The following is a 20,819-nucleotide window of genomic DNA, read 5'->3' on the forward strand; positions in this document are numbered from 1 at the left end:
TGCCGCTTCCCCTCCGACCTCTGGCTTGACGACACTCGGCCTCGAGCCGCCTTATTGCCGCGATAAATATAGAGCCTACTCCTCGAAAGCGTCTACCCACTCTATTTGGACTTTCTTCTTCCTCGTTGAATCTCTCCTTCTACTCCAAATTTTTAATTTTTTTGCTCTATATATATTTATATAATATATATATATTTTTTTAACTTTTTTATTCTGCAAATACAAAATGAAAAGTTATGGAAGGTGAAAAAATTATTAGGATATTCGGAAGAAATAAATTAAAGAAGTGATTGTAGAGATTGAAGACACGAAAAATATATGCACAAATGTCGATTGGATTTATTTACAAGCAATTTAATGTTACACTAAGTGAAATGGAATGAAGATAGGTGCAATAGAGAATGCAAATTAAAATTGTTAATTAATAAATAAATCTTGATCATTTTTGTATATCGACTTTTGTGTTTGTTTTAGAATCATCCTTAAATTTTTTATCCATTATATATCCAAACAGATATATTATTTATTAAGAAATTTTTACTTTGCAAAAATTCAAATATATAATTTAGAAAAAATATAAATTCTTTTTTGTAATTATAAAAATTAATTTGTCGAACTTATCGATAAAATAATAAAAAAATATGAAAAAGACCTGACAAAACTGACCTAATCCAAATGATACAATAAGTATAATTCGTTAATTTGATCATTAGACTAATTAGCTGATTTTTTTTTTTTTTAGGTTCACGATGTTCAACCAGTTTCCACTTGCAAGTATAAGTGCGCCAAGTCTCTCTTTACCAGGCCCGACAGAGCGTCGTAATTTCAGCAAGAATAGAACGAGGTCGTGAACCAGACGTCCAACGAACAAACGTCAGACGAAAAGAGAAATGGTGAGGAGGTAGAAGAGAGAAAAGCAAAGATCGAAAGAACGAACAGAAACGGTCATATAGGTGGATGATGAGTTAGAGGAAGAAAAAGCAAGAGGAAAAGAGAACTGCCGAGAGAGGAACCTTGTTACAAAATCATTTCGTCGGCAGTACGATGGATCGATCGTAGCCATTTTGTATTCAGACATCGAAATACTGAGTTCAATGATTAATTATTGTATGCTTTGCTCTTTTTTTCTTTTCCTGCTGTCATGGATGCAATGAATTTGATTTGAAATCTCTTTTCTACTCTCCACATTAACCGATAACGTTCTTATAATCTCGATGTAAATCTTTAATATAACAATTATTTCGATAAGAGTTTTGAAAAAAATTACAAAATTTTTTAAAATTTATATTAAAAAAGATTTTGAAATATTATTTTTTAATCAATAATTTTTCAGTTTCTTTTTTTTATTACTACCCGTTATAGTGCACATTATCGTATAGTGTATATTATATAGCGCAAATTTAAAGCGGAAAATATCTTAAAGATGACAGTTCCATTCGAACAGCACAAGTTTCATTTGAATATAAAATTTGTGAAAAAACCTTTTTTTTGATGAAATAAATGATTGAGCATGAAAAAGTATAAATAAAAATAAGAATAAATAAGTAATAAGATAAATAATTTGTTGCTCTTTCAAAATAGAAATAAAGAAATATAATATAATAAGAGAGATAAAAAATGCAACTTATTCACAAATTCTTCGAATTTTTAGAATAAATCAATACAATACTCTTATTTACAACCTTCTATATGAATAAAAAATAATTTCGTACTTTCTTATTTTGTAGCTAAGATTTTTTTATTGTTTAAAATTTAAAGTAACGCAATATCAAATTAATTCATCTGTAAAATATTTTTTTAATATTATTCTCATGTATAGTATTATCTATTACTGAATATCTAAATGATTAACGATAAATCTTATTTCACTGGCTGTATTTGCACAATCATAATCTACATAATTAAATATGATCTATAATGATATATAATTAAAGACTGGACATAACAAACATTGAAAATATTAAAGGAATCTTTTCGAAAGAATATTTTGATTATTAAAATGTAATATATATATATAATATATAAAAATTTATTTTTTATATATTTTTAATTTAATAATTTAAAAAAATTTTAATTAACAAATATGATAATTATAAATATAATATTAATGATACAATATTATGGCATTTACAAGTTTTTTTAAAGTTTAAGACTTTTTTTAAAGTCTTTTTCTTAATCTTAGCTATATCTATTATAAATCTACTATAAATCGTTCAGAAATAAAATGTAGTAAAATTGTTAATCTTTCATGATTTTTCAAACATTATAATAATAATATATCTACCTAATTTTTGGATAAAATACTGAAAATATCTCCTTTGAAAAAATGAAATGGAATGAATCAAAAAAACGAAAGAGAGAGAAAGAGAGAGAAAGAGAGAGAAAGAGATCAAACAAAAAATGATATAGAATTGACGACTGAATCAACATTGATTTTATGACGACATATTGTATAATTACATGTATGATTATTCGAATAGAGTAAAAAAAAAATTACAAATTATAGAAAGATATGAATTTACAAAGATATGAATTCTCAACTTGTCTAATGATATCTTTCGTTAATATGTCTATGGCCTGCAAACATTTATATATGTGGCTATAATATATCTATCTATATTGGCAGTATCCCGAAATTTAAACATCGGCAAACCGATTACAAATTTTTCCACACGAATATCCTGTCAGCAATTTTCTGGCGAATATCTCGCCAACATAGATATCTATTTCGTTTTTTTTTTCTTGCTGATTTTTACTCTCTACCTGAGTTTTTGTTTTTACTTCAAATGCATCGATCGTCTGCATGCTTGCTGATTCTCATTCACATCGTATCCACATAATTGTAATAATATAATCGATGATTATAAAGAGTATAACATGAAAAGAAGAGAAATGAAGAAAAAGAAAAAATTGATTTAAAAAAAAAAATTTTGATAAAATCTGCAACACATTCGGAAATGCAATAAAATATGTTGTTTATAATTTAATTTTTATATAAATTTATAGTTTTTGTAAAAAAAGATATTATTCAAAAATCATTTTTTATAAAAAAGATAAAAATGTATATTGAATTGTGAACTTAATTATCAATCATCAAAGATATAAAGGATAATTAAAATACAAAAAAATTGGAATATAATTAAGATTGGAATAAAATGTAAGTAATATAATTAAGATTGGAATATAATATAATTTTTAAATTTATAATTTTCATTCAAATAATATTATTTGAAAATTATTTCTTACAAAAATAATAAAAATGTATAATAATATAAACTAGTTATTATTATGAAAGATCATTGATGAAAATGGATGAATTAAAAAAAGATTGAATATGATAGCCAAATGTAATTTTTTATGTAAAAAGTAGAAGTGGATATAAGATACAGCTAGCAGTACATAGCACGACATCTATTATTCGTCACATTATGTATATTTCATATGTGACTCTATACTATGCTACAATACTGCTCTTTTCAGATTAATTATCTTAATATTTTGAAAGATTTAAGAAAAATGAATAGAGAACAAAGTTTTTATTTTTTATTAAAAATAAAAAATTTAATATTTCGTAATAGTTTATATTATTTTTTAGAATATATGTGTAGCAAATAATACATCATTAATATAGTTATCTATATATTTTGATTAACTAGATGTTAAAATATCGTGCAAGAAAAAAAATTTAAGGTAATTCTATTTTGATCTTCTCATTTTTATATTATTTAATATAAAAAAAATATAAATTTAAAAAATTATTAACTTGTCAAAAACTAATTCATGAGATTCATCCAATCAATTAAATTCACATTTCATAAAACTTTTTTACAGATCTGCATAATATATTAGTATTGAAAAAGAATCATAAATGATAAGCAATCAATTATCAGAATTATGGATCTAGTAATTCATCTAGTGATTCAAAATAAAAGAATAAAACAAGAAAAAAAAAAGAAAAACAGGTTAAAATGAAAGAGTTAAATAAATCTAATAGAAATTGAGATTGATAATTATTATATTACAATTATCAAATATGAAACTTAAAATTGTAATTAAAAGATCAATTATATATAAAAATTACGTGAAATTTGAAATTAAAATTTTTCAACGACATCTTTATTTTATAAAGTTGAAATTATACATTTTTAAGTATAAAATGGAAACGCTGAAACAAAAAATTAACAATGAAAGATAATATTGTTCGATATGTATGTGATTTTATAACTTTCAATTTTTTATTATTCTTTATAGATTCCAATATGTTAAATACGAATCTGCAAACCGTTTTTCAAAATCCACATTTTTTAAAAAAATCAATTCTAAAAAAATTGAAATTCTTTTTAATTTTAGAAATATTTATTTTTACAGTAATAGTTATTCAATTGTTCTTGATTCAAAATAATTCTATAAATTTTCACGAACACTATGTAAATAGTTATTAGATTATAAACATCTAAATATTTAAATAATAATCTAAGTTAAAAGGACACTAAAAATGCATTCATTTTTTTTTTTATATTTTTCAATTTATTTTAAAAATTAAGAATCTAGGAGAAAATGTTTAAGTATATTATGTGATAGAGCGGATCTTTCTTCTGCTAAAAAAAGAATTAAAAAAAATTACAAAATTTTTATTTTCAAAGTACAACCTAGTTTAGTAAAATGTATGACAATGATACTCAATGAACGATTGCCTTCTCTGCTATACAGCATATTGGAATTGCAACAAAGCAATTTTTTATTAAAAGCAACTATTATTCTAAAAATATAAAATATTTTAAAATTAAAAAAATTATAATTTTTTTTAAATTAATTTTTATGATTTTTAGCAAAAATTGTTTGCAGGTTCGTATTCAGTATATTAATTTCTATAAGAAATACATATTGATTATAAAATTAAAAAAAAAAAATTAAAATTTGTCAAAATAAAATCAATATAATTTATATATATTTTTAAGCATTGTGAATATACTTATTATATAAATATTTTTTTAAATAGCTAATCGATAAATTAGTTATACTAAGAATAATCAATCTTTCGTTGATATTCATTAGTGTTATTAACACGAAGATGTAATCATATTTTATATATATAAATCTAATTCAAAAGAATAAAATGCCATAATACAATTAGTAATTCGACATTTTATTAATTTCAAGGAACAAAGGAAACTGTAGGTATATTATAATATTAGGCAAATTATGAAAAACTATTGATCGAAATGTATCTTCTTCCGGATTAATTTTAATGTATTGTGACAAGCAGATATTTTGTCTTGTAGCGCAGATATTCGGTGATTATAAAGCAATATGCGCAGTAAAATACCAAGAAATAGATTAGTTACTAATACATATAGATATGGGATTTATTAAATATCAATCAATACGTTGATATTATATGGTATCACCATATCATATAAGTAGGTACGATGTGGTTGTGCATTGCAGTTTCATAGAAAATATGCTGTTAGCTTAAATAACTATACGCATGGTACATCATTACTCTATACCACGTCAGTCCAATAGCGATGTCGTGTGTTACCGACTTATTATTGAATCAGCTCGATTAGAGCAAAGTTTAAAGAATCAGTCACTGCCAACTCTATTTTTTCGGCACTTTCCTAAGAACACAACATACGAGCAATTCATACAAAGATATTCCAGGAAAATGCCGCATACATTGTATGCCATACATATATTTAGGGATGGCAGTGAATAGAGTAAGCCCTCATTTTCGAGCGACTAAAAATTTCTACTCTTTGTTTTTGTCTTCTCACAATCTCTGTATGCACACACAGTTCCATTTTTCTATCATCTTTCGTTTTTCGTTTGTTTCGACTGAATGTCGATGTATTACTGCTTCTCATAGTTTTTTATACCAAAACAGATAATGATCTCCCTCGCTAATCTGTAGATCATCCACACCTAAAAAATAAATTTTTAGATAATCTTATAAAAATGATTTTGAAATGAGGAAATAACATAAACGCAATTTATAATTGATTATGCCCAAATAAAAAAAATTATATGAAATTATATGAAATAAAATTATTTTTACATACCACCAGGTGCGACTAGTTGATTACCCGGTGGTGAAGTTGAATCTGGTGGAGAATTAAGACGATATAACAACCAATAATGATAAGACATTGGTTCCTCCTTATAACCGGCTATCGTGTGGACATAATGTCCATTTGGCCATTCAGATGCAACGAATTGGAAATGTGGTGACATTTCTGCAGCTAGAAGCATCACGTCGTAAAATGTTTCATTTTTAGGAGCAGTCACTATCAAACTGTATGTCTCATTCACATTACTGCCAACCCATAAAGTATAAGAAACGTTCACCATGATTGGTGTTGTACTAGTAATGATTACGCCGTCTGTATTATTCGTATTGAAAGTATTTGTTGCATTATTGCCATTGGTTCCACTATTACTATTATTTCCATTAGTTCCGTTATTTCCAATAGTAACATTACTTGTGTTGGTTCCAGAAATTACAAATATTGATATACTATCGTTACGATTACTTGAAACTGGTGTTGACTCTGCATTATAACGAATATTATAACGAATCGAAATATTTATAAAAATACACAATAAAAAAAAGAAGAGAAATTAAATGAATGAAAGCAAAAAAAAAAAAAAAAGAGACTTACCATTACCATTTGTGGTAAATTTTGGTGATGAAGTTTCAGAAAATCCTTGTCCGCAATCAAGAGTTCTAATACTAGCTAAACCACGCGGTGCTATACCAAGTAATGCTTCAGCAGTTACTCGAACATCCCCAAAAGAGCCATCAGTTTGTTGTTGACTTGTTAACCAAGCTAAAGCGGCAGATCTATTCCAATTATCAACAGGTTCATTTTCTACCTCTTCAAGAGCTTGCATTACCAAAGCCGTTGTTCGTATGTCTCCAAAACTACCATCGAGTTTTTGTTGCTGTGCTAAGCCGACCGATGGTTTACGCACAAAATGATGAAGATTTCGATGTCTGTGATCCTGAACAATGCACTTTAAGGCCAAGATTACCATTGCAACAGTATCTAAAATCAGAAAGATAAATTAAAAATTATTATTTTAAGAAAGAAATATCAATTAAAAGCTAACTAATATAATCTAGATAATATTGGAACAATAATACTCACCAATATTATGATCTTGAGCAGCGTTTGCAATATCTAATAACCGACGTATCTGTCTCTTTCGTACATGGGCTTGTGCATTACACGCAGCTAATGTTGTTAACGCAAATTCAAAATCAGTCGGTGGCTCATGATGTTGAAGCGTTCCAATCAAATCATGACCATGGAATTGTCTTGGATCTGTGCACATAGCATTTAAGGCAAGTGTATAGCGTGCTAATCGAACAGGAGAAAAATTAACTTCTCTATGCCTATAAATAATATAATTTATTACACAATTATATTTCTTCATTATCCAGCAAATAAAAATTAATCAATTCTATTTATTTATTTGTTAGTAAATTGTTAATGAATTAGAATATTCTATTTTAAATCTAGTTTCATCATGTAAATAAAAAATATATTACAAATATTACCTCCACAATAGTAACACTATTTCAAGTTCCATTTGTTTACTACTCAATTGTAGTTCGAGAGGAGCTGCAGGTGCAACGTTATCATCTCGCGAGAGATTGCTCAATCGGAGAACTAACAAAACTCGATGAGTATCGTTTCCCCAACCGGCATCTTTATTACGTTGGCTCCACAACCATGTAGTTGCGCGTTCCAAAATGTTTTCTGCATTGATGTCGCTCGAACCAGATTCTGAGATAGTATCTACAATAAATGATAAGCTTCTTTTTCTATTTTAAATTATCGTTTTTTTTTCTTTATCATTTTTTTCATTATTAAAAAATAAAAATTTTATTGTATTGAAGTACGAACATTGATATAGAATGGCTAAGACAAAGTGACCTAAACCGATAGATCCAAATTTATTTAATTTTCATTATTTAATTAGCATTATCGCCGAATATTAATTTTAATAGATTAAAAATAATTCGATCATCGTATTAATAATAAGAAAATACTATACCTTTGGCATATACAATATTCAATGTGCACAAATATGTTAAAATCAGAATCATTATAGCTGCCATACTTGCTCTTCCCCACATTTTCACTGAATATCGAACAATACACATAAATAATGTTATCTGTAAAACAATATACATAATAATAAAAATGTTCAATTATTTTCTTCGTTGAAGTTAAATATTTAATTAACACCTTACTATTTTGTATTCATACTATACATATTATTTTTTCAGCCTGTGTTATATTTGAGTAATTTTCTTAGAATCTTAAAAATATCATTCATTAATAAGAATCGTGGGTGTTCAATGATCAAGAATAATGATGAATATTGCTCGAAAATTATATATTTGAAATGATATAGAAAATTAAAATAATCACTAGAATAATCAGACACTGGCAAAAAAAGATATGATTATCACCACCGCTACCATCACGGTCACATTCAACGTCGCTACGCCCGCGGAAACGCTACTGGGTACAATGCGATATTGCGTGGGATCGATATCGCGGCACTCGCCATTCTACAAGTCGATATATATACATATACATACTACTTTCCAACTAAATATATGTAGCTGCTTTCTTTTTATGCCAGTGTCTCTCACCCTCACCCACTATCACCCTTTTAATCACACTGTGTTCCAACTTTGACTCGATTATTATAATTTCGTTTTTTATTTTCATTGTGAAATTTATTCATGACTTCTTATCAGCTCTATTATGCCTTTATGATCGTTTCTTTTTTTTTCATGAAATCGCTAAAAAGATTATACACTTTATTATTAATAAATAACCAACATTTGATTAACTTTTTTTTTTACCTTAGAAATAAGAAATATTCTTAAACAATTGGAATACAATAATGGTAAAATTTTTAATAAATTTAATAATTATAAATGTTTGATAACATCTTGATTTTTTAATTGAATATTATAAATTATAAATTTATTATAAATCACGTTTTGTTTATTCATTGAAAGCATCGAATTTTCACAATTTTATATAAAAGAAAAATAATCTTTTATGATATATAAATTTTAAATAAATAAAAATTATTATTCTTTTATTCTATCTCAATTCTATATTTAATTTCTTATTTTATGTAAATTTATGTATATATATTTTTCATCTATTTTTTTTTTTCATTTTAATCTAAAGAAAGTTTAATTGCAAAGCCAATAATAATGAAGATATTGAAAACTATCATCTAAATTTAGTCAATATTTGTTTAAATTAGTCAATAATACGAAAGAAAAATAAAAAAAAAGAATAAAAGAAAAATAAAATAATATAATTGCATTTATTTCATTATTAAAATTGAATAAGAAAGAAAAGAATAGTGATTAGTTTTTTGTATACAATTTATATTTCAAATGTTATTAAAAAAAAAATGCAAAAAAAAATGTCAAAAAACGAAATAGAATAAAAAATAAGAATATTGACAATAATAATAATAAATTATAATATAATATATTATATTATCATATTATATTACTTATTCTCTGAGAAAATCATAATTTAAATTAAGAAAAGATGTATTTCGTGAGCATAAAATGTCGAAAACAGATATATACAAATATGCATGCATATTATTTGCTTACCTTTCTAAAAATATATTATTTCAAATAATTGGTGTTTATTTTGCAACACACATTCACTTAAATGCATACAATATTTTCTAATATCTTTTAAAACAATTAAACATCGAAGTATATTAACTTCAACAAATTTATTGGTACAACTGACGCGGACAATCACTGTTGAGACCGATGCAATGAGAGGTAAAGGGTGTAAAGGGCTTCAAGATCGCCCTCTTTCTTTTATTATTGCAATAAATTGAGGCGCCATATTTAAGATTATATTATTGCCTAGATATATCTACATTTTATAAATATATTATTAATCTTATTTTATTCAATAAGATAAATAAATCAAATTGCATGATATTATTGTTAAATTTGAAAAAATAAAATTTATTTTTTTTTCATTAATCATAAACAAACTCGTGCGCGCGCATGAACATGTGCTACATCACATACAAGGATAAAAATAACCTAAGTACGAAATTCGCAATTTTATATTTATCATATCATATAGCATTCACAATTAAATTCAAATTTAATTTTAAATACAAATACAAATTATCATAGAATAGGTCTAATATTGCATTTTTTCCATTTCTCATTAATGTTGATTTACCATTTTACCATCATTATCAATTTGATTCAGAATAAAATTAAGCAACATTAATAATGTTTGGAATTAAAATTAAATTTCAATATAAATATTTTTATTTGTTATTATAAATAACAAATAAAAATAGTTTGTTATTGAATATCTTATAAACATATATAAAATATTGCATTTTATATATAATTATATATATTTATGAACATATATAGTTATGCATGACTTGTTTTACTATGTGATATTTTATCTTTGTATAAAAATATAATAATGAGCAATTTTTTTTTTGGATTTTCTTTTTTTTTTATCATATACATTTTTATGTAATATTATTCGCCAGATCACAGACTAAATGTAAAATTCAGGTGTTCAATGTCCGGTCGATAAAATAAATGTTTGTGATGTTGCTACAAGAATTAAGAATCAATGCCATCTCTTGAGTATTTTTGAAATTATATTTTTTTGCATTTAGGAAACAATCAATTCTTACCCTATTTTTATCTTTTTCCTATTATTTACTCTTATTTATTTTTCTATTTTTCTATATTTATATATTTTATATTTTCTTATTTATATTTTTCCTATTCCAAAATTAGGATATTATATATATTAGACAGAATTAAATAATAGAATGCAATAATACTAAAAATTTTGCGACTATCTCGGAAATTAAAATTCATCTTATTATTAGTTTAAAAAAATAGTTTAAAAATATTTTTTTTTTAAATATTAATTTTTAAAAATTATCAAAATCATAAAAGATACATTTTTTCAACAAGTTTATTTTGTAAAAATTATTTTAATTTGAATTGCTTATATAGAAAATCTGAAAAATATAATGATTTTGTAATAAAAACGCTTTATTCATTTTTTATTCACTAATTCATTGAACTCAATTTTTGTTCGCTTATTATCTGAAAAAACTTTATAAAAGTCATCAAACATAAACATAAATCAAATATAAATTGTAACAAAAGAAATTAAAAACAAGTAATATGTGCATAGATACATATATGAATATAAATACAAACAAATAATCGATTAGAGCCAATTTGTCACTCTTGATAAAAGAGATATTGAATTCGTTATTTAATCAATGTTTTAGAAAAAATGATGTACAAATATGGCCAATAGAGAAGATATAGAGCAACCGATACAAATGGCACGACGACCGCTAATAGAAATTCTATGGCTGACATTAAAATTTCTCAAAATATACTGGAAAATAGTGTTTGCCTTATGTTGGTTACTTATACTAATAATTTTACTTACGATTTATAATACTCCGGTATTTAGTTTGAAAATTAGTTTTAAGGAATTAAATTATAAAAAGATTTATTTTATGATATTTTTAGGAAACTAGATGCGCTTTTGTCGTACTATTATTGGCTGGTTATTGGATTACTGAATGTTTTCCTATGGCAGTTACTTCGATAATTCCAGTTGTGTTATTTCCAGCATTTGGAATATTAACTTCACAAGAAGTTTGTGGTTGTTACATGAATGATACTATAATGGTTTTTATAGGAGGTTTAATTCTTGCTATAGCAATCGAACATAGTGGATTACATTTACGAATCGCTCTTGGAGTAATGAAAGTAGTTGGATGTACTCATGCAAAAATACTTGGTAGTCTTTGTGCTGTAACCACTTTAATATCCATGTGGATTACAAATACTGCAACAACTGCAATGATGGTGCCGATCATATTCGCAATTCTGAATCAATTAGAACAGGTTCTTATTATTTTCATCTTAATTTTTTTTTTTTTCATTCATCTGTAAATATATAATATATTTCTAATTATTTGAATATTATTGAGAAAATTCTTTTCTAATTTTATTTAAATCTTCAATCTTTTTTTTTTTTTTAGGCTGGACTTTGTGAAGTCTACATAGAGAAAATTGTTCCGGAAGCTACAGAACCGTAAGATATAGAAATAAATAATATAAATAAATAACAATAGAAATAATAAATATAAAGAAAGATAAGCAAAATATAAATGAGATTGAAATTAGAATGAAATAGAATAGGGAATAGAAATAAGATAAAAGGAAGGAAGAGAAAAGAAAAAGAAAAGAGTAAAAAGAAAAGGGGAAAAATAAAAAAAAATAAGAAAAAAGAAAAAGAGGAGAAAAGAAGGGATAAAGAGAAAGAGAAAGAAAAATTTACTTACTTGAATAATTATTATTATGATTATGATTTTCTCATTTTAACATATTGCAGAATACAAGAACCAACAAATATAACAAAAGCTTATTTACTGGCTGCTGCATATTGTTCAAGCATTGGTGGCACAGGAACGCTTGTAGGTACGGGTACTAATCTTACATTTAAAGGAATTTTCGAAAGTACATTTCCACTTGCCGAGCCTATTAGCTTCACAAATTGGATGATAGCTTCTGTACCACAAATGGCTGTTAATTCCTTCTTGACGTGGATTTATCTTCGCATAGCTTTTATGGGTTATCTTAGACCGAAAAGCAGAGATGCAGCAGCAGCAACCATTGGTGTAGAAGGAGAAGCGGTTACGAACGAAGTAATCAAAAATTATACATTTTTTTATTACAGAATGATTTATTTATTATTCCTCTGTTTACAGGTAATAGGTCAAAAATATAAAGAACTAGGAAAAATGTCATTTCACGAATTATCAGTTGCTACCCTTTTTATTACTTGCGTAATTTTATGGTTATTTCGAAAACCTGGCTTTGTACCAGGATGGGCAGAATATGTAACACAAATGTTAAATATCTTTTTATATGTTTTATTTAATTCTCATCAATTTAAAAAATATATAAATACACAAATATTTATTTATTATAAATGTTTAATTATTTATGAATTTCATTGACAGAGATGTTCGAGATTCATTGCCTGTCATAGGTGTATCAGTCTTAATGTTTTACATACCGAAAGATTTAAATTTTCTTTCTAGCTTTAGCAGAGATCGTAAGTATAAAAAAAGCAATTGTATATGGATAATAATTTTTAATTTCATTATATAATTTTTAGATATTCGAATTATCTATTTATCATAATATCTTTCATTTTTTTCGTAGCGGAAATAAGACCTATTAAATCTTCTGAAGGTTTGGTTACATGGAATTTAATCCAAAAAAAGATGCCTTGGGGTTTAATGTTTCTTTTGGGAGGTGGTTTTGCAATATCCAGAGCCATTGTTGCTTCCGGAATGGCAAAATTGATTGGAGAAGCAATGACACCATTACGATATTTGCCTCCAGCATTAGTTTTGCTTTTCATTTCCTTTCTCATTGGCACTTTTACGGAATTTACTGCGAATGTCGGTGTTGCAAATATTACCTTACCAATTGTGGCACAAATGGTAAAAAATTACTTGAAAAACTAATATTACTTATAACTTATCAACCTGTTAATAATTACTTTTTTACTTACAGTGTGTAGCAATGGAGATGCATCCATTATATTTAATGATGCCAGCAGCTATAATGTGTTCTTATTCTTTTCGATTACCGGCTGGTACGCCTCCAAATGCAATTATAGCTATGGTTGGAAAATTGAAAACTAAATATTTAATGATGGGAGGTTGCATTCCTTCCATATATACTCTTTTAATAAATACTTTTTTTTTCCTTATATGGGGTACTCGTGTTTGGAGTACAGATGAATTTCCAGATTGGGCTATATAAGGAAAAAACAAAACATATAAATTTTTATATTTTTGTATTATATTTTTTTTATTTATTAAATAATTTAATATATTTAATATTTGTTAAATAAATATACATAACCATGTTTAATTAAAAAATAATAATTCGTATTGAAATACTTATATATACATATGTTCTGTGTCAAAAAAAAATACAAATAATATTTATCTACATATCTAATTAAATAACGCGAAAAATACTATGCTAATATAAAAAATTTTAATTAGAGTTTGAAATTGATATTAATAATCAAATTTAAATGTATTCAAATATTGAAGAAAAAAACAATCTACTAATCATAAAATTTTCATATATAAACATTTATGCTGAAATTGATGTAACGAGAGTTTTAGATTGGTTGTGTCTTTGATACAGATGATTCGATCTTTTTTGGACTTGAATTGATTTCCTGTTGCTCTAACCTACGATGTCGCAACATAGTAGATAATACACCATTAAAGCTAGCAGTCTTCTTCTTAGCACTTCCCTTTGGAGTACTTTCTCCAGTTCTACGAACTGGTAATCTTGGTGACGACATTTCATCCATAAAATCAAAATCTGATTTTTCTTCCGCCCTAAATAAAAAAATAGGATGACAATAACATGAAAAAATAAAATATGATAATAACCAAATTAATGATAATCTTAAATATTGAAATCTATAAGTACTTGTATTCTTGTGAGCCATTATCTTGTTGCCTATTGTTTGAAGGAATAGGTGATGGACCTCTTCTACCAGGACATTTCCATTCGAGTTCTGAAACTCTATTATTAGTTTCAAGAGCTTCAATTAATGTTAATATATCATCAGGTTTCAAAGTCCATTCATTCTAAACAAATATCAAAATAAAAAAACAAAGAAAGAAAAGTAAACCATGTAAACAAAACTGTATATTATTGCTTTTATTATTATTTCCTTTTTATTCACCTTTCCATCCATTTCATATTTCTCATCGTCTGAACATTCTATCGACCAATCTTCTTCGTTGCACTCCATTTATCAAAATATATAAAAATATTCTCAAATAATCATTTAATTAACATAAAATTTATATATTTAGAATCAAATATTTATATTTATATAAACATAAAACATCCTAACCTGTAACGAAACCATTTCGTTAAACTTCAGTGATCTTGAATCAAGATTCACGACACAAAGTATAGTTGCAATTAATTCCACTAGTTGTCGCTTTTTAACAACATATAAATTCAAATACAAAGTTACAAATAATTATGAAAAATTAAAAAAATATTTATATTATTATCGAAGATATACAAAATATGTATATTTTTTAAAATGATTTTGATTAATATAATGACTAATCGTAGCAATTTATTCTTCCAATGCACATTTTTATATTAAAAAATTATATTAAACAATTATATTAAATAATAATTATAATTGTATATTTTATTCTTATTTATGAAATGATAGAAATGTCAAAATGAAAGGCAAAAAAGCAAAATACGATGAAAGAGAATGAAGGATTGATCAACAAATACGATAATGGTTAAAGATCAAATATCAAATATTATCAACGCGCATGTTCCTTCCCATAATTTTTTCAGCATGATAGATCACATCGCATGAAAACGTTTTAATATGAATACTTATCATGTCGTTTTATCATTATTGAGTTTGTTGAAAAGAAGAATATTTCAATAAAATAAAACTTGCATTACATTTGTTTATCGATGCAATCTTATTTTCTTTTCGGTAACTTATATTACATGGTCCTTTATTTTATACTCTTATATTCTTTATAAATATATATTATAATTTATAATATAAATTACAATTGTTTTTTCCTTTTTTTATATTTATTAAATTTTTTATTCGTAAAATTAAATATTATATTAATAAAAAATAAAGATAATTATAAATAAAGGAAAATACACGTTTACATTTAGAAATTTATTTACAATCTCTCTTTCTTAACGCACGCGCGTATTATATTTTCAATAACTATATATAAACACCTGTTATGAACGCTCGCGCTCAATGATACCATTAAGCATTCACGGAGAAACATGTTATTTCTCAGGAAAGTCAATATTGTAATTTCAACAATAATTACCTGTCAACAATCTGACAAGAATGAATATATGGAGTTGAAACTAATATTTGATATCATATCCTTTTAGTAATAAAAACCAGAGAAAGAAAGAGAGTATACTGCAATAAATATTAATAAAGCAGTGTTTTTCTTCTTCGCTCGCAACTCATTTAAAATCATTTGAAATTTATTTAGACGAAGAAAATGTATTGTAATGTAGATGTTGTGGTACTTTTTATATATCTCTAATTTTACTTATCTTCATTTCTAATAATATTTAAAATATACCAACCGAAAATGTGCATGCAATGGAACAACAATAATGAATGATGAATCATCGATAATGTCTCGAATAAAGTTTTTCACTTTATTCTGTTAATATTCATATATAATAATGAAAGGTGATAAGAAAGAAAAGTAAATGTGCAAGTTGAATATTGGTTTTTATTTTTTTAGTGTGATTCTCTTTGTGTTTGATCGATTACTCGTAGAAAAGCAACAAAAAAATATAGATCGAATTGTTTTGTTCACAAATACGATACAACTAAATTAGAAGATCGATTGAAAGATGGAGGTAAAACGAGTAGAAGAAAAAAGGAAAATTCTGTTTAACAATAAACTTTGCCAAGCAATCTTTCCGATATATTACCTTGGTAAATTGTGTGGCTTGATTCCAGTAAGATTTTTTGTGCATACTTCTGAAGGATGTCAGGCTCGTTTAAATATTATAGATCTTATCTATAGGTAAGAAAAACAGTAAATTAAATTGTTACAAAATTTGTTTGTAACTCAAAAACGTTTTTCTAATAGAAATGCAATAGGAAATATTAAAATAAAATTAAGAAATGATAACATTAATATATTTTATAGTTTATGTGTACTTATATTACTACTTAGTGCGGAAATTTGGGGTTTGTGGCGAGATTTAAAAGATGGTTGGGAATATAGTACCAGATTAAAATCTCGAACAGCAGTAATCGCAACTTGTAGTGATGTACTTGGGGTAATGAGTTTAACTGTGGTTTGTATTGTTGGTTCTCCTTTCCGTTGGAAATATTTGCAACTTGTTATAAACAAATTAATTGAGGTAAAGAATCAGTAAATTTTCTATTATTTTATCAATTATATGAAATGAATTTAAATATAAAATATATCCACATTTTTTTTTAAGGTGGATGAAAAGATCGGTGTATCATCTGCAAAAACGGCTCGAAGATTCACAATTGTACTAACAATATGTAGCCTAAGTTATCTCTGGTTCAATTCAATTATAGATTTTTACACATGGAATCGTAAAACAAAAGTCAATAATAAAGCGATGACCGGCAAAGGTCCCATTAATTATGCACCTCTATATTTCATGTATACAGTAATTATTTCGACAGAAATTCAATACAGTGTCTCAACATATAACATAGGACAAAGATTCATTCGTTTAAATACTAGTCTCAAGGATTTGTTTAATGCAAATAGCAACAACAATGACAATGCAATGGATTATTTTCGAAAATATCCTGAGACAGGTAAATAGAATAAAATTAAAACAATCTTCAATATGATTGATAATAACTTTCTTTAATAATTTTTAATTTCATTTTATCAAAACAACTGAAATTATTTATTTAAAAATGGATATCATTAAAATCGAATATATTTCTTTTCTCTTATTCATTTAAGCAGCTGATGATATAGACGACAAAAAAAGATGGAACCTCAAACCAAAACGTCAAATTGTATTAGGCAGCTATAGACTATCGCGAAAATTAGATGGTATATTTTGTAGATAATTAGTAAAATTCAAATACAATGAAAATTGAATAGTAAAATAATATTTTTCATACTTTACGTATTATATATTTGCAGAAAATAAAATGTACGTAAACAACATATCTGAATTGATAATGGTTCATTCTTCGCTTTGTGATGCAGTCTCTCTTGTAAACAGTACATTTGGTGTTGTGATATTGGCTGTTACTGTAACCTGTTTATTACACCTAGTCATCACACCATATTTTTTAATATTACAAGCTGGTGAAAGACATGAATGGATATTTCTGATTGTACAAGGTGGATGGTGCATCTTTCATATAACTAGAATGCTGATAATTGTTCAACCTAGTTATTCTACAATTGCAGAGGTAGAAAAAAAATAGAAGAAAACAAAACATAAATTTGAAAAACACTTTCGTTTCAGGGAAAAAAAACGGCAGTTCTCGTTAGCCAGTTACTTTCTTGTAGTTTTGAAGCAAATGTCCGACGCGAATTAGAAATATTTTCGCTTCAATTGTTGCATCGGCCTCTCGAATTTTCAGCATGCGGACTTTTTTCCTTGGATAGAAATTTAATAACATCGGTAAGAATATTTTAAGTATTCACATAAAAACAAATGCATTTAAATAATATAAAACATATATTATTGTTATATACTGCATATGATATGTCATTTAGATTGCGGGAGTTGTGACGACGTATCTTGTTATTCTGATACAATTTCAAAATGCAGATGACACAAAGGACGACTTCGATATTATAAGAAATGCAACACAGATTTTAAAGAATGCATCACCGCTTCAGAATTTTACCGGATTGAAGACCATTGTATAAAAACCAACTAATTGCAATTATACGCATAAGCGAGAGAAAGAGAAAGTGAAAACAAAAAAACAATCGCATATTGCGATAATGACATTTAATATACCAATTTTCGTAAATAGCGGTAATATACAAATACAGATTACTCGTATCATTATTCAACTACTAATAATAAGGAGTTGTTTCATCGATCGATCGATTTATTTAATTAAAGAGCACACCTCATATGGTATCTAGAATTAAACGTCAATCACAGCCTATCCAAAATATTTTTCGGTCTCGCTTGCTGTATCTTTAAGAAGGGAATAATATCACCTAAAAACAGGGAAACTTGAATAGGGTTTTGTGTTTGAAGAAGCCTAGTATCTCCTCGTTGATTCAACTAAGATATATACAATCTTTCGTATATTGACATTTTTTTCTCAATTTGTCCAATGAATTATACATTCTTTTCCGTACAAATGATTAATCTAGCAATAAATATTAGATCGCTCCAAATCATCTAACTGTAATTGTGAAACTCGATTCACACGCAATATATACATCTGATCGAAGTATACATTGTACAGACATAGATGAAAAATGCGAGAACGCGTATCGCAGTTGATCGTATTAAAGATACACTCCTCGCGTCGTCGAAAACCAAATAAAAATCCGAATACTACAAATATTCCTTATTGAGTTCATGCGAGTTTTCTCAATTTACAGTGGCTGCTGTAACTGGAGGTTGTACTTTCTGATGCACAACTTGCAATAAATTATCGCAGCAACTGTCTTTCGTCAGATTCAAACCTTTTGATCTTTGACAAGTTGTCAAATTTTCAGAATTTGACGAGAGTTCCGTATCGTTTTCTCCTTTGTTTTGATGACGAATATTATACTGACAAGGACTTGTGTGTCGGTGAAGTCGAGAGAAACAATCACTACAAACTCTCACAGGATTGTACAGTTGTTCGTTAGGAAGTGGTGTTGAATTCTCAGAACAATCCGCACAAAAGATTTTGCCACAGCATCTACGATAAAGAAGCAAATAATTCTATTTTAAACTTATATTCTCATATTTATTCTACACCTTTATTCTATACCTGGTTATATTATACAACTATTTTATTCAAAGAAATTATTATAAACAGTGATTACGATGTTACAAATGACATTGGTCTGCGTGCCGCATACCTGCAATGATGCTTACGTCGTCCCAACCAAAATTCTGTATCACATCCCATGCATCGATTTACAGCATGATCTGGTACCCAAAGAGTAGGAGCAGGACCTAATTCTTCCACTGCTTCCCATGACATGTCCGATGGTAATGATTCTCCATGATCGCCAGTACTTCCAACTGAATCGGGTAATGATCCCTAAAATAAATAATTACAGTGTTAGGATGTTTTTTTCTTTAATTTCTTAATAAATGTCAGACTTTTTCTTTTTTTCTTCCTTTTTTTTTTATATATATATATACGTACAAATATTTTATGATCAGTAAAATTATACTCTTATTTTTAATAATGAAATAAAAGTTTAATCCAATCACTTTAAATAATTTTTGAACTCACGATATCATCAACGCGATCGGTTTCTGCGTTATGATTACAAACTTGTTTGATCAAAGCCATTCTTGTTGTATGTAATTCCTTCCTTAATGCTTCTTCCTTTAACTAAAACGTAATAAAAAAAAGAAAGAGAAAGGAAACAATATCATAATCATCCAACTCTAAACTTCTTCTTATTAGTGAACACTTGTGTTCAATTAATTAAAATTAGTACCTTATGTTCCATGATAATCTGTTGCACACGCATCTGAACGTCGCAATGTATAACTGGAAGACCATCAACATCATCCAATCTATCAGGATTATCTGGTATTATGTCTTGGTAAATTGGTGAAGCTGGACAAATGCTACTAGGTGTTCTCGAAATTTGCGGCGCACTAATATCACTAACATCACTACCCTCATTATGATTATGATTGTAATTTCGATTACAAGAACAAATGATACGATTGGTTGAATTGTTCTCAATCCATGGAGATACGATGTCCGGTGGAGAATTTTTCTGCATTTTGCTGCTCAAAAATTTGCTACGACAAATATTTTTATTGTTTTTATTCAAATTCAGATTTTTGATTCTATTTTCAATTTTGAATTTAAAATTAAGATTGAGTATATATATATATATATATATATATATGTAGATTTTAATTTATCGATTATTTAATT

The 20,819-nt window shown here is 26.4% G+C and overlaps 5 protein-coding genes and 1 long non-coding RNA gene across 17 annotated transcripts in view; 3 read left to right on the forward strand and 3 right to left on the reverse strand.

The window, feature by feature from the left end:
• Positions 1-1,102, forward strand: part of LOC102672558 — a 5,478-nt gene extending 4,376 nt beyond the window's left edge. The window contains exons 1-2 of one of the 2 annotated variants that reach the window (XR_420520.2): positions 15-243; positions 743-1,102. This is a non-coding gene — a long non-coding RNA (uncharacterized LOC102672558). Of the gene's footprint in view, positions 1-14; positions 244-742 lie in introns of those variants that run through there. The other variant, XR_420519.2, reaches the window with a different exon arrangement.
• A 4,023-nt stretch (positions 1,103-5,125) lies between these two features.
• LOC102673005 (uncharacterized protein CG3556) lies at positions 5,126-9,887 on the reverse strand. 7 transcript variants are annotated; one of them, XM_031513027.1, is made up of 8 exons: positions 9,668-9,887; positions 8,672-8,824; positions 8,065-8,151; positions 7,565-7,805; positions 7,152-7,399; positions 6,663-7,049; positions 6,063-6,551; positions 5,126-5,925 (listed from the first exon to the last, which is right to left on the reverse strand). In XM_031513027.1, exons 2-8 carry the CDS (start codon positions 8,748-8,750, stop codon positions 5,864-5,866), a joined length of 1,593 nt encoding a protein of 530 aa, XP_031368887.1. In that variant the 5' UTR covers positions 8,751-8,824; positions 9,668-9,887; the 3' UTR covers positions 5,126-5,863. The 7 variants fall into 7 exon arrangements, with proteins under 7 accessions (XP_031368887.1, XP_006607234.1, XP_006607235.1 ...); XM_006607171.2 differs by lacking the exon at positions 9,668-9,887 and adding an exon at positions 8,259-8,331 and having other exon boundaries at positions 8,065-8,185; positions 8,445-8,824; XM_006607172.2 differs by lacking the exon at positions 8,672-8,824 and having other exon boundaries at positions 8,065-8,185; positions 9,668-9,817.
• A 1,419-nt stretch (positions 9,888-11,306) lies between these two features.
• LOC102673969 (protein I'm not dead yet-like) lies at positions 11,307-13,941 on the forward strand. Its single transcript, XM_006607361.2, has 8 exons — positions 11,307-11,541; positions 11,609-11,989; positions 12,127-12,179; positions 12,480-12,792; positions 12,856-12,998; positions 13,111-13,205; positions 13,316-13,599; positions 13,673-13,941. The coding sequence occupies exons 1-8, from the start codon at positions 11,377-11,379 to the stop codon at positions 13,922-13,924; spliced, it is 1,686 nt and encodes a 561-aa protein (XP_006607424.1). The 5' UTR covers positions 11,307-11,376; the 3' UTR covers positions 13,925-13,941.
• A 334-nt stretch (positions 13,942-14,275) lies between these two features.
• Positions 14,276-15,136, reverse strand: LOC102673490 (PAXIP1-associated glutamate-rich protein 1). Its single transcript, XM_006607174.2, has 3 exons — positions 14,874-15,136; positions 14,615-14,775; positions 14,276-14,520 (listed from the first exon to the last, which is right to left on the reverse strand). The coding sequence occupies exons 1-3, from the start codon at positions 14,940-14,942 to the stop codon at positions 14,295-14,297; spliced, it is 456 nt and encodes a 151-aa protein (XP_006607237.1). The 5' UTR covers positions 14,943-15,136; the 3' UTR covers positions 14,276-14,294.
• Positions 15,137-15,649: 513 nt separating this feature from the next.
• Positions 15,650-18,826, forward strand: LOC102673927 (gustatory receptor for sugar taste 43a-like). 2 transcript variants are annotated; one of them, XM_006607178.2, is made up of 8 exons: positions 15,650-15,665; positions 16,462-16,749; positions 16,876-17,092; positions 17,177-17,528; positions 17,686-17,775; positions 17,869-18,143; positions 18,200-18,358; positions 18,454-18,826. In XM_006607178.2, exons 2-8 carry the CDS (start codon positions 16,574-16,576, stop codon positions 18,607-18,609), a joined length of 1,425 nt encoding a protein of 474 aa, XP_006607241.1. In that variant the 5' UTR covers positions 15,650-15,665; positions 16,462-16,573; the 3' UTR covers positions 18,610-18,826. The 2 variants fall into 2 exon arrangements, with proteins under 2 accessions (XP_006607241.1, XP_006607242.1); XM_006607179.2 differs by lacking the exon at positions 15,650-15,665 and adding an exon at positions 15,855-16,379.
• Positions 18,680-20,819, reverse strand: part of LOC102673629 (myotubularin-related protein 3) — a 6,901-nt gene continuing 4,761 nt past the window's right edge. For 3 of the 4 annotated variants that reach the window (XM_006607176.2, XM_031513969.1, XM_006607175.2), the window contains exons 12-15: positions 20,368-20,680; positions 20,157-20,258; positions 19,774-19,958; positions 18,680-19,610 (exon numbers count right to left, since the gene is read on the reverse strand). In XM_006607176.2, coding sequence (XP_006607239.1) covers positions 19,295-19,610; positions 19,774-19,958; positions 20,157-20,258; positions 20,368-20,680 — 916 coding nt within the window. In that variant the 3' untranslated portion in view covers positions 18,680-19,294. The remainder of the gene's footprint in view (positions 19,611-19,773; positions 19,959-20,156; positions 20,259-20,367; positions 20,681-20,819) is intronic. The other variant, XM_031513994.1, reaches the window with a different exon arrangement.

The sequence above is a fragment of the Apis dorsata genome, unplaced genomic scaffold, assembly GCF_000469605.1.
Source record: "Apis dorsata unplaced genomic scaffold, Apis dorsata 1.3 scaffold_4, whole genome shotgun sequence".
NCBI classification, from domain to species: Eukaryota; Metazoa; Arthropoda; class Insecta; order Hymenoptera; family Apidae; genus Apis; species Apis dorsata.